The 13,291-nt window shown below is 44.6% G+C and overlaps 2 protein-coding genes across 2 annotated transcripts; one reads left to right on the forward strand and one right to left on the reverse strand.

The window, feature by feature from the left end:
- Nucleotides 1-991: 991 nt before the first annotated feature.
- LOC306925420 (uncharacterized protein) lies at nt 992-5,183 on the reverse strand. The gene is made up of 2 exons (XM_079504228.1): nt 4,910-5,183; nt 992-2,031 (listed from the first exon to the last, which is right to left on the reverse strand). Exons 1-2 carry the CDS (start codon nt 5,070-5,072, stop codon nt 1,133-1,135), a joined length of 1,062 nt encoding a protein of 353 aa, XP_079360354.1. The 5' UTR covers nt 5,073-5,183; the 3' UTR covers nt 992-1,132.
- An 806-nt stretch (nt 5,184-5,989) lies between these two features.
- Nucleotides 5,990-12,862, forward strand: LOC306924893 (uncharacterized protein). Its single transcript, XM_079503581.1, has 3 exons — nt 5,990-6,231; nt 10,877-10,991; nt 11,790-12,862. The coding sequence occupies exons 1-3, from the start codon at nt 6,133-6,135 to the stop codon at nt 11,978-11,980; spliced, it is 405 nt and encodes a 134-aa protein (XP_079359707.1). The 5' UTR covers nt 5,990-6,132; the 3' UTR covers nt 11,981-12,862.
- Nucleotides 12,863-13,291: the final 429 nt, after the last annotated feature.

Here is a 13,291-nt window from a genome sequence, read left to right on the forward strand (position 1 = left end):
GAAAAAAAAAGATGAGGATGAGTGAGGAAATTCAATATAGGCCTATTAATCTTTTGTTCTCCCTAATTACTCTACTTTTTTTGTGTGTGTGACGAAAAGAAAGCTGAGCCAGAAGGCAAAGCTCTCTCTACACCGAGCTATCTTCGTTCCTACTCTCACCTATGGTCATGAAGTGTGGGTCATGACCGAAGGAAGATGAGAAAATAAGATTGCGCCGGATACAAGCGGGCCAAAATGGGTATCCTCAGACGGGTGACCGGCCTCTCTCTTAGAGCAGGGGTTCTCAACCTTTTTGGCTGTGGACCCCTGGAAATGCTTTTGCCACCGCCTGAACTGGTTGAGAACCCCTGCCTTAGAGATACGGTGAGAAGTTCAGTCAAAACGTGAGAGACTCGGAGTAGAGCCGCTGCATCTTCACTTGGAAAGGAGCCAGCTTTGGGAGGTTCGGGCATCTGGTTAGGAAACTTCTGATGCCTCCCGAGCCCTGAGCTCCCCAGGGAGGTCCTCGCTGCACGCCCCACTGGGAGGAGACATAATATCTCCACACTGGTCTGGGAACGCCTCCCGAGCAAGGACTATTGAAAGAGGACGGGAAGCGAAGACCGTACGGTGGACTCCATGTTGCTCCCTGGAAGGAAAGAAACATGTGCAGGAAGCTGAACGCGGAAGTGTTGGCTGCATATAGCCCATTGCGCATGTTTCTTTCCTTCCAAGGAGCAACATGGAGTCCACCGTACGGTCTTCGCTTCCCGTCCTCTTTCAATAGTCCTTGCTCGGGAGGAGGAAGTTGCTCATGTTGCTCTGGAAAGGGAAGGCTGGAATGTCTTAGTGTTAGTCTAGTTTTAGTCAACTAAATATCATAAGATTACAATGTACAATGTATTTTGGGTGGGCGTTGATGCCATCGTAATGACTGGTTTTACACTTGCTGAAAATAGCCGATCTACAAGCTCAGCGCGCTGCGACGCGCTGTGAGCTTGTAGATCGGCTATTTTCAGCATGCAACCAAGTGTAAAATGACTTATACTGGATCTCTTGTCCACTAGTCCCTTCCTAACATTTTAGTCTAGTTTTTATTTGTTGACGAAATTGTCAGTATATTAATCATGGCTTAGTTTTTATGTCGTTTTTGTCAGTGAAAAAGGGTAGTCGACAAACATTTTTCGTCACTGTTTAGCTGGGCTATGTGAATCCCCATGTGGCTCTTCAGTACGCCACGCTGACTAAAAGATTTCCCACAAATTGAACAAGCATATGGTTTCTCCCCTGTATGCACTCTCATGTGCATCTTGACAGTTCCATGCTGGTTAAAACTTTTGCCACAGACTGTACAACTAAAGGGTTTTTCCCCCGTGTGAACCCTAAAGTGCGTCTTCAGGTTGACCTTTTGGTTGAAACCTTTGCCACAGACTGAACACCAAAAGGGCTTCTCCCCGGTATGCGTCATCGTGTGTTTCTTAAGATTGCTCATTTGGCTAAAGCCCCGGCCACAGAACGTACAACTAAAACAGTTCTCACCTGTATCTATTCCTATGGGACTCTGCAGCTGCAAACTGTCATTAAACCCTTTGCCACTAAAAGTAAAATTAAAGGATTGCTCCCCCGTGTGACCGGCCGGCGAAATCTCTTTAGACGATTCCGGGTCGTGGGACGGCTCGTTTCTCAACGACAAACTCTGTCCGGCTTCCGCATCTAGTGTCTTGCGTGATTTCGGAGTTTTTAAAGCCGACCGATCTTCCCCCCCGGTCTCCCCCCACTCGTCGCTGTCTTCTGTGAGTTCTGCGTCGGATTCGGAACTGAGCACCTGGACGTCGTCGTCGTCGGCTGGCTGTGACGACGTCCCGCGGTCAGCTTGTGTCGCTGTGTGTTGAGTGGAGGTGCCGGCTGCGGGTTCCTCCGCCTCGATGCTTTCGTCGCCATCTTCACGTTTCACCACCAGCAACGCCAGCGTTGACCCGTACGGCGGCTCCTCTCTGTCGCGCCTCTCCTGATGTTCGGGTGAAACCGCCTCTTCACACGCGGGGAAAAAGTCTGGTGGAACCGAAAATTAAGACAAACACGATCAATTAGATACTTAATAATATTTCCATAATATGCACACAGATATGTGAATGGAAATACACAACATGACACAAATAGAGATACAGATAGAAGCCGTATTGCCCAAACACAGTGTTTTGCCCGGAGGCGATCCACAAAGCCACCGTGACTCTGCGAAACCTGACTTCGTATTTTGAGAAACAAAATAATAACCCACTACAACTTCATCCTATGAGAAACATTGGGTTCGTAATTAATCCCTGCCAGAGTTTGTAGATCTGCAATCCCCCCCCCCCCCCCCAGTGGGGTGAGAATCACTGCTAGAGCCATAACAATATTCTCTAAAGGAGGTCCCTGGCATTAGCCGGCTACCCTGGCATATCTTTCCAAATGGGGGTTAGTCCGTGGGATAATTAATTAGTGTCAATTTGGGGGTCCTTGACATGAAAAAGTTTGGGAACCACTGCTCTACACTAGGGATATGTATGTATATGCAGTTATATCATTTGATTATCGTGATTTCATGATCGCATTATATTTCATTATGGACAACGTTGCATAAATATACGTGTCAAAACTAAGGATAGAACACAAACTAGCATGAGAGCTCATTTCCATGGTGCTCCTTTAAATTGAGTTCACAGAAGCAGAATGTGCATTTATTTCGATTGGAGAGACAAGGCCATTGTGTCATGGTCATATAACAGACAGGGGCAAATAGCAGATCTACAAGCTCACAACACGTTGCATTGTGCCAGGGACCCCCGGTCATCACAGGGGCAAATAGCAGATCTACAAGTTCACAACACGTTGCATTGTACCAGGGACCCCCGGTCATAACAGGGGCAAATAGCAGATCTACAAGTTCACAACACGTTGCATTGTACCAGGGACCCCCGGTCATCACAGGGGCAAATAGCAGATCTACAAGTTCACAACACGTTGCATTGTGCCAGGGACCCCCGGTCATCACAGGGGCAAATAGCAGATCTACAAGCTCACAACACGTTGCATTGTGCCAGGGACCCCCGGTCATCACAGGGGCAAATAGCAGATCTACAATCTCACAGCACATTGCATTGTGACATGGTTAAAGGAGCATTCAGTGATTTGGGTGATTTGGAAAACCACCCAGTCCGACCCGGTAACAAAATGTGCACATGCACGCTCTACAGTGGGGGGAAGTGCAACAGGCCAACAGCATGTGCACCAAGGCCCGCCCCCACTCGATCATGATTGGAGGAAGGCCCCTCTCATCCTGATTGGATGAAGGCTTTGCCACCCGCCACCAAAACTGAAACTAGGGTTTTTTGACCCCAGGGGCTCACTGGGGGCAGGGAGGAACTCCTTATATGGTCAGCACACTCTATAGTAGGGAGGATTATCCAGAAAAAAATAAAAAATAAGTGATATTTGAATTAAGTCAAATCACTGAATATACCTTTAAACTGCTTTTGCTGGGGACCCCCTAACTGGAACCCTTTTCAAGGACCCCCTCGGGTCCCCGGACCCCCACTTTGAGAACCACTTACTGGCATATAATGGCTATGATCAACAAACCTGATGACTTTTATTTCGGCCATGATTTATTAGACATGCATTCATTTATTGATTTAATGAATATTGCTTGTTGTATATTCAACCTTTGGTCCGGGGACCACGGGTGGTCCTTGAGGGTGGTTCCAGACAGGTGGTCCCCATCAGCTAAATGGAGTTGGTAACCAAATGGACTCTTATATATCTTTAAATCTTGAGAGCGTTACATGAAACCACATGTTAAATGTATTGTTAAACATCTGCATTACTTAATTTAGAAGACTACGCACAGAAAGAGTTGAGACGAAAAAAACATTTAAGTCCATAATGTATTCTGACCCCTGCCCCAAATGTTCCATCTGTCCTGAGACTCCTGACCCCTTATCCATAATTTAAATTATGGATTATTATCATAATTTATGTACTTAAATGGTTCTTCGTCTCAACTCTTTTGACCAACGTTTGCCCGTTATCTCTCCTAATGGTAAAGCAAAGTAAAGCAAAGCAAAGTTCTTTGTTTACCCAGGGAAGTGGACTAAGCTCGAGATGCTTGTTTACAGCCACACCCTGCTCATAGAACATTTCATGGTAGGGGTTCAATGCCTTGCTCAAGGGCACTTCAGCGGTGGTAATTTTAACGTGCCGGTCCGGGGATTTGACCGGGCGACCTTCCGGTATCAAGACCGCTCCGCAAACCGTTCGGCCACCGCTGCTCCTCTACCAACATCAGTACAGCATGGAATTGTGGACAAAACCTAATCCAACGACAACAAAATATTCTTTAGTTTTGGGTCTGAGTCGAGAGGCTAAATCTCATCAAATGGTGGTCCGTGCTCCATGCGTGGCTCAAATGCAGAATTTAAATAAAAAATAATGGACCAACCTTGATATGAAGTGTGTTCATTGTTATTGTTGTAGACAGTGGTTCCAAAAATGGGGCCCGGGGACCCCCAGGGGTCCTTGAGGGAGTTCCAGGGGGTCCCCAGCTAAATGATAGTTAGGAATCAAATGGACCCTTGTGGGTCTGTAACTCAGAGAGAGTACAAATGGAACCAAATGTACACTCTCAGAGTTAAATTAACATTGATTTTACAATAATTATAAATTGGGGTCCCCCAGAGATAGAAATGCCATTAAATGGGGGGTCCGTAGACTAATGCATGTCAAACTGGGGGGGTCTGAAATTAATAATAATATTAATAACAATCTTCTCTTAAGGGGGTCCCTGACATTATCTCTTCAAATGGGGGTCCGCGGGGCTAATCAGTGCCACTTTGGGGGTCCCTGACATGACAAAGTTTGGGAACCAGTGATTTTTAGTAACTGTACCAACCTGCGGGTTGAGTTTTGACAGCAGCAGCAGCAGGAGGAGGGTTGTGGACATCCAGCTGTCTCTGGTAGTCCACCAGAGTCCTCACAAACACGGACAGAATGTCCTCCGCCACGGCGGACAGACGCTGATTGATGAACAGTCTCAGTGTCTCTATGTCGCACATTTTAAACTCGTTTGTTTTTGTTTCATCTAAAAAGTAAAATAACGCAGCTTGTTTGTTTGTTTGTTTGTTTCCCACGGTGGATTCTTCTGGCGAGCCAACAATGAATGTAAACAAAACAATGTGTAAGCACTTCCTGGTCGACGATGGTTCGCGCATGTCAAGTAAGGAGTTGATGTGTGGGCACGGTGCTGTGTTAACAACGCCACCTGCTGGTGAGAGTGTGTAACACAGCTCTGTTTACACCTTTTGTTTTTTATTCCTCAATTCTATTCCTTATTTTGTACACATATTGTTTTATATTGATTGCTTTGTTCCACTGTTGCTTTGGAAATGTAAATGTATGTTTTCTCATGTCAATAAAGATCATTTGAATTGTGTTGTGTGTGTGTGTGTGTGTGTGTGTGTGTGTGTGTGTGTGTGTGTGTGTGTGTGTGTGTGTGTGTGTGTGTGTGTGTGTGTGTGTGTGTGTGTTTGTGTGTGTGTGTAGCTCTTATTATTATTATTATTATTATTATTATTATTATTATTATTATTATTTAAGAGTAGGCCTAACACTACATTTATTTGAAAAACTTGAGTTACTTTATTATGATAAGTATTACAAAACACATTTGAAAATAACCGATAAACAAGCTCACAATGGGATTGGGAAAAATAAAATAAAAGTGTTTGAGGTAGGCCTAAGTCTTATTGTACATTTTTTAGTACTTAAATGTCTGTAGGCCTACTTAACTTGAAATGTGGTTAGATATTTGCAAACTGAGGTTGCAGGTTTCCATTTAGTTGTTCACTGCTCACATCCGGTCTAGAGCCCGCCCCCCTGTATCCGGTCTATTCCACGCACACATACATGGCATGCACGCAGACCGTTTCCGTATCCATTCCAAACCGGATATGCGCGTCCAACAGGCTACTTAACACGCACAGAACGCAGCGCCCACCGACCACCAGAAACTTGTTGCTATACGTGCGTTGTTTGGCTGCAGGTTTGGCATCGTTTTTTAACGTCGTTTTTAACTTGTATTTTATTTATTTATCACAGACAGACAACGGAACGAACATGTCTTACTCTTCTTCTTCCTCATCTTCGTCCCTCATGACGCTGGATGCTTTCATCAGTGAGCGGCTGGGAGCGGCAGCTTCAAACATCCGTGTGGAGGTAATACTAAAACATTTGATGATTACATTAATTCATTCATTCGTTCACTGCAGGCAAAGTAATATGTAGGCTATTTAGATCGTGGACCCCATTCCACTCCCAGCTGTATAGCCTACAGTTTGTATCAGGGACAAGATTGGCTTGTATATTGTTGTTTTTGTTTGTTTGTTTTTGCATAGTACTGTATAGCCCGCCCCTTACATGTCATTAAATGTTCTGATGAATTGAAAACGGAATACCTCAATGGAAACGAGCCATATGCTTCCATGTTCCATCCATCTTCAACCGCTTATCCGTAGTCTGGTCACGGGGGCAACAGCTCCACCAGACAGCCTGGGCACACTTGAACTCCCATGAGTGGCGAAAGGAAGCTGTGTTTTGCATCATTTCCAATAGTTATCTGCCGCGTGAGTGGAGCTTCATTTCCATCCACCAGCTGTCTAAAAACTCGGAAATGATGCAAAACACAGCTTCTTCTGTCCGCGCATGGAATCTAAAGTGTGCTCAGACCCAGAGTGTTCCAGACTTCCCTCTCCAGAGCATTAGTGACTTCCTCCTGGGGATCCCAGGACGTTACAAGGTTTTTGTTTTAATCCCTTTTAATAGAGCACCGAAGTCTGACGTCACTTTCAGTAGAGGGCACCAACACGCAGGTTCATGTATTTTTTTATTTGCATTGAAATCTCCATAGGGCGATTTTAGGTCGCTTCATATAAGAACTGTTTGAAAAATAAACCGACCACCCCAGCCTTTCTGTCACGGGAGTGGCTGTGCGTCGTTAATGATGTCCATTCATATTTCATACAGCCAGTTTCTGGAGAAAATGGAATTAATGTGGCCGCAAAAGCCTTGAAACTACATATGAAGGCAATGTCGCTGCTAATATACGTCATGCCCAGCTGTCAACACATTGCGTTCCTGAGATTCCTCGTTGACGTAAGCTCAGCTGGTGGTGACTCGACTCGTACTAACCACGAAACATTAAATATCAATAAAATAAAAATAAACGTAATTGACATTCAGTTTCTGTTGTGTGACGGGCAGATGCAGCCACCCCCCCTACCCGGAAATGTACATTTCCACCTTCAGTCGATGCTTCATATCCATATGAGTGAAAAGGCCGGGGTGATTGGTTTATTTTTCAAACACAGTTCTTATATGAGGCGATCTAAAATCCCCCTATGGAGATTACAATGCAAATAAAAAGTGCATGAACCTGTGGACTGACGCCCTCTACTGACAGTGACGTCAGGACTTCGGTGCTCTATAACACCTTGTATTGAACTACCTGTTCAAGTTTTCTATCAATAAATCAATGTGATTGGTAAAGGATCATTTGGGGTTACTGATTGATTGATTGATTGAAGAATTTATTAACAGTTTGCAGAATTACAGTACATTTCAAGCACAAACTCAATACAAAGGTTGTTAACTGTGAGTGGACGACCCAATTAAGCATTACACTTGTTTCCAATAGGGTCCACCATGTTCAAATCATCAAAACATTTAGAGACGTACAAATAGACACTTCTATAGACGGAACAGGAATTCATCATAAAGGAGGTAAAAAGGGAAAAGAAACATATACAGTGAGGGGAAAAAGGGGTGGGCGGTGGGGGGGATTCACGTTCAGCTCCGTTAATTTGTTTGTTTTCCTTGGAGGAGCTGCGTTGGGTCCCCAAGTCGGCTTCGTGGCCGTACCTTGAGTTGGCTGTGTGGCCGTGACCGTCTCTTGTGTTGTCCTTGCGTTGGGTCCCCAAGTCGGCTCAGTGGCCATACCTTGAGTTGGCTGTGTGGCCGCGACCGTCTCTTGTGTTGTCCTTGCGTTCGTGTTTGAGGGATTCCGATTTTACAGGGGCCAGTTTCGAATTGCAGCCGTCCGTAGGTGCCCTTTGAGAGCGGTTTTGAAAGAGTCAAGGGATTCGCATGTCTTAATGACAGTTGGTAGGGCGTTCCACATTTTGGTGGCATAGGAGCGAAAATAATTTAGTCCCTTGTTTGTGCCGAATCTGGGTTGAACATGGTTCGTTGCACTCCCTCTGGTGTTGTGGGTGTGGACTTCGTTAACATTAAGGAAGTATCTAGACAGGTACAAGGGTATCTTGGTGGTGTATCGAATCTTGTGGACCAGACCCATTGCAAGATGCTGTATTCTGTCGTCGACCCTAAGCCATTCCAGCCTGTCGAAGTGGGCAGGGGTGAGGTGGGTTCGGGGGGCTAGGTCAAGTAGGAGCCTGACCAGTTTGTTCTGGGAAGTCTGGAGCCTGGTTTTAAGGGCCTTTGAGGTGCTGTGGTACCAGGAGGTGCATGCATAGTCAAAGAAACCCTGTACAAGGGCTCCTGTTAAGGTCTTCAAGGTGTTTTTGTTGACCAGTGAGGAGATCCTGTAAAGGAATCTTGTTCTATGGTTGACCTTTTTGATTACGTTGGTGGCCATTTTATCACCGGAAAGATTAGCCTCCAGGATGGAACCTAGGTAGGTAATTTCATCTTTACGTGTGATAACATTGTCACCCACTCTAACCAAGAAGCCATTTGCCTTGCTGAGATTACTATTAGAGCCAAAGAGAATGGATTCAGTTTTTCCCAGGTGTAAAGATAGTTTGTTATCAGCGAGCCAGGTGCAGATTCTACCGAGTTCAGAGCTGAGGGCCTTTTCAACCTGCAGTTTGTTCCTGTCCGAGACTAGCAGTGCCGAGTCATCTGCGAACAGGAACAAGTTGCAGTCACAAGCTGAAGTCATGTCGTTAACATATATTAGGAACCGTAAAGGTCCTAGTATGCTCCCTTGTGGAACGCCACAGCTCACTGGGAGGGGGGGGGACAGTGTTCCATTCACCTCCACCATCTGTTCTCTCCCCTCCAGGTAGGATTGCATCCAGCTCACTGATGTGCTATCGAAACCAATTGCCTTTAGCTTGTTAACCAGTATAGAGTGGTTCACGGTGTCAAAAGCCTTTTGGAGGTCCAGCATGACCATGCCGCAGTATTTGCCAGCATCCACCTCATGTTTGATGTGGTCGCTCGAATAGAGAAGGCATGTGTCAGTGGAGTGGGACGTTCTGAAGCCAGATTGGAACTCGTACATTAATTTATTAGTGGCAAGATACTTTTCAACCTGTTCATAGACTATTTTTTCCATCACTTTCGAGATGGAGCTAAGAATAGAAATAGGGCGGTAGTTGCCGGGGTCTAATTTACTCCCTTTCTTGTGCAAGGGGGTTACTTTGGCCAGTTTGAAATCTTGGGGGACCTGTCCCTGTTTGATGGAGAGGTTTACTATGTGGGTGATGATTGGAGCTATAGAGATGGCTGAGTCTCTGAGAAATTTGGAGGGAATATTGTCATGGCCTGTGGCCTTGTGGGGTTGGAGGGCACTCAGTTTCTTAATTACCTCATCAGTTGTTACCATAACTAGTTTAAAATCGTCTTTACAAACACCTAGGTTTCTGTAGAAGGTTGTAATGTGCTCTACACCAAAGAGCCCAGAGTGGGAGGGCAGTTTGTTAACCAGAGTTGTTGCTATGTTTGTAAAGAAGATATTCAAGTAGTTGGCCACATCAAGGTTGTCAGTGATGAGAGTGTTGTCCGATTTGATGTTTATGTTTGAAAACCTGGTTTTTAGTTTCTGACCGTATCCTAGTTGATTGTTTAGTAGCTTCCAGAGCTCATGAGGATTGTTTTTGTTTTCCTGTGCTTTATCATTGATGAAGTTACTTTTAGCTGATTTGGTCATGGCAGTTACACTGTTTCTTAGCTTGATTCGTTGGGTATTTAGGTTGTTCAAACGAGCTTGGCGAACACTGTCGAAGCGCTTGGCTAGCTTTGACTTGCATTTTAGAAATTCAGAGCATTTTTTGTCTCTGGCTTTCATTGCAGCCAGTATGTCCGAATACTTTAATACTTTATTACCAGTTAGCAATAAAATAATTAAAAGTACAGTTCAATACAAAGTCTGCTAAGAGGATTTAAACCCAAGAAAGCCTATGGCTTGTTTCCATTGGGGTCCTTTAGTTTGTATTCAATTCTTATATATATTTTTTAAATAAAATAAATCCCAGTAGGAACATATCCTGGATTAAAGTAATTCCCATTTTAAAGCAGTTTTAAGGTAGACTTAAGTCATGGCTACTTTGTGGTAGGGATGGGAATTATCGATTACTTCATTCATTCAATTGATACATTTTGATAAGCTTATCGATCGGTTAGTTGATAAGCAGCGTTTATTTTTTTAAATCTGAGAATGTTATTTCCCTCAATGTCTAACATAAAAATCTACACTTGTATACAGATTATATGATGTACAGAAATGTTATATTCCTTAATCAAATATTTATTTGACCATTTGCTTTTCCACAATCTGCTTCACCCATTAGGGCACAGAATAATAAATAATCCTAATTACCAGTTAGAAGCCCTTTAGGGCGAGGTCGCGTGCACGCATGCATACCACTTAAACAGTGTAAAAGATTGGTTTCTCCAGATGGGGTAAATCATTGATCGGCGTGAATATGGGCCGATCGGTGGCCAATTATCGGAGCATCTCTAACTAAAATGAATTGGACAGCCAACTAGTGCTGCCTTTTTCCATTAATTGTGCAGCACTATTGGTCTCAAAACTCCTTCTTATTTCTGTTGTTTTGAGGTGACGGAGCTGTTGGCGCCATTAGCGGAACAGAATCACCAGTACCGCAAAGAACTGGAGAGACTCAACAGACTGCTGGCCTCCGTGCAACCAAACCTTAAACTGGACGGAACGGGTTGGTATTCATACATGCTGTTGTACGGCCCCACCGGTACAGATGATTAGCTTAATGAGCAACATTGTTTTCTCACTCGAGTGTATAATACATGATAACTGGCCTGCTCAGATCAGTGAACCAATAGGCTCCACTGCCTGTTTTGTCCGGCACCCGCCCCTCTCTAGACCAGAATTCACACAGGCTGGGCTCATAGATATTAAAATAATACAAATTATGCCTAATTATTATTATTATGCCTGCAGTTCATTGGAGCGTGTGTCGACGCGAGGGCGGAGGTTTGGAAGGCACGCTACCGCCACGCTGCCACTCAAGTGACTACTGGCCAATCAGACCTCACTTTTGCACATGCGCCCGAGAGCCGACGGAGGCGTCTATACCTTCCTATAGCCAAATTCACTCGCTCACTCACACTCGGTCACTCCAGCGTGGTGGTGTTGCGGTGAAATTGGTGAAATGTGTAGACATTGGCTGACATAACATAATGTCAGTGTCCGAGTGTAAATCGTTGCAGTTTGTTTAAGAGGAGTTCAACCTAGCGGTATTTAGGCCACTTATTTTAAAGCCCTCCATGTAAGTTGCGTGAAGTCCACAAGATGGTCACATATTTATAGTGTGAGTGGGCGAGTGGCAGAGATTTTCGTTATTGGAATTTGGCTCAAGGCTGGGCTAGGCTAATGGTTCTCTCTCTCTCTCTCTCTCTCTCTCTCTCTCTCTCTCTCTCTCTCTCTCTCTCTCTCTCTCTCTCTCTCTCTCTCTCTCTCTCTCTCTCTCTCGTCCTCGTCCTGTTTGGTCCAGACATGATGCACCACCACCACCACCCCATGTTTGACATGGCGGCTATGTCCAGGAGCCCCAGGCTGACGGAGGAGGGGAGGAGTCCCAGCCTAATGAAGGAGGAGCCACAGCATCGCCAGCTGACAGAAGAGCCTCATCATCATCATTATCCTCATCACACGCCTATGGAGGCGGAGAGCTCTGCCCAGTAGGAGTGAAATCCCCGGCTCAGCGGTTCCACGTCAGGAACAACGAGAGTGGGTGTTCTGGACATCTCCAGGATCCCAAGATGTCCGAACCTGCATAATCCCCCGTTATGAGTGGAGTATTTTAATTATCCGGTAGTTCAATCAGAACCATAAAACCAGGACCTGGGAACACTTCGATACCCCCATTCAGGGTCATAAAATTGTCTCTGCAAATGTGGCATGGCAAAAATGGCAATGCGCAAAATCCCAAGTCGCATCACTATTCGAGTGGATGCGATTTTTATTATTAACTTATTTTTAACTCTAAAAGTTTGTTGGTAGACCAATGTTGGGACAGAAATGTGTGGATCTAATGTGACTCCATTGGGCACTGTTCGTTCATGATAGACATTTCGTGTGCGCGACTACCTCTAGTTATGTCACTGTTCACTCGCTCTTCAGTTGCCTTGTTTGTTCTTTATACTGACGTTGGACAGAAATGCTTGACCTATCTAATGTTGCGGCCGCTGTTGAGTTGCCCTGTCTGTGACTGTTGTAAATGTTATGTCACCGTTCTGTGACAAAACGGTTTTACGTTTACTTTTACAAATGTTTTTAGGACAGTTTCTCAACGTTGGGGCCGGGGACCACCAGGGGTGAACTGAACAAATGGCAGCGGGTCCATTTTGTTTAATTAACGGAGGATTTTGGTGTTTGCTCTAGGACCCCAATCTATCTACGCCGAAACTTGTACATTCCTCAAATAGAGGCCTGTGGCCCTCATCTGATAGTCACTGAATGTGGCTGTCCGCACATGCTGTTTTTATTTTTATATAATGGGACTGGCTTAATGAGAGCCGTGCACTTTGATTTTATAAATGTTTATAATAAAATGTTCAAATCTAACCTTGCGTGGCTATTTTCAATCTGAAGGCTCAGACATGGCTCAGCTATTTTTCTATTGCTGTTAACTTTTGGGCATTTTAGGTAGGGGGGGGGGACACTAATATAATAGCCTACATTTTAGATACATTTAAACATAACCTTGGTAAGCTAGCCCTATTGAAGTAATTTATGAAAACCGAAAAGCATTTATAAAATAACTTTTATGCTTATATGAAAACTCAATTTGTAAATGCACAATACCATATTCAGCACTTTTCACTAGTCCTCTGTGCAACCTGTGAGATGACATGCAGGATCAGGGTTCCACTCAGAGTTAAGGAGGTCCTTGCAAATTAAACATTTGGACTCCTAATATATGCCATAGTGTTCGTGGTAAATCAGTGTTATTATTCTGAAGAAAACCTGGAGACTTCACATTCAGTAATTGGG

This window comes from Electrona antarctica, assembly GCF_951216825.1.
Source record: "Electrona antarctica genome assembly, chromosome: 6".
Taxonomy (NCBI): domain Eukaryota; kingdom Metazoa; phylum Chordata; class Actinopteri; order Myctophiformes; family Myctophidae; genus Electrona; species Electrona antarctica.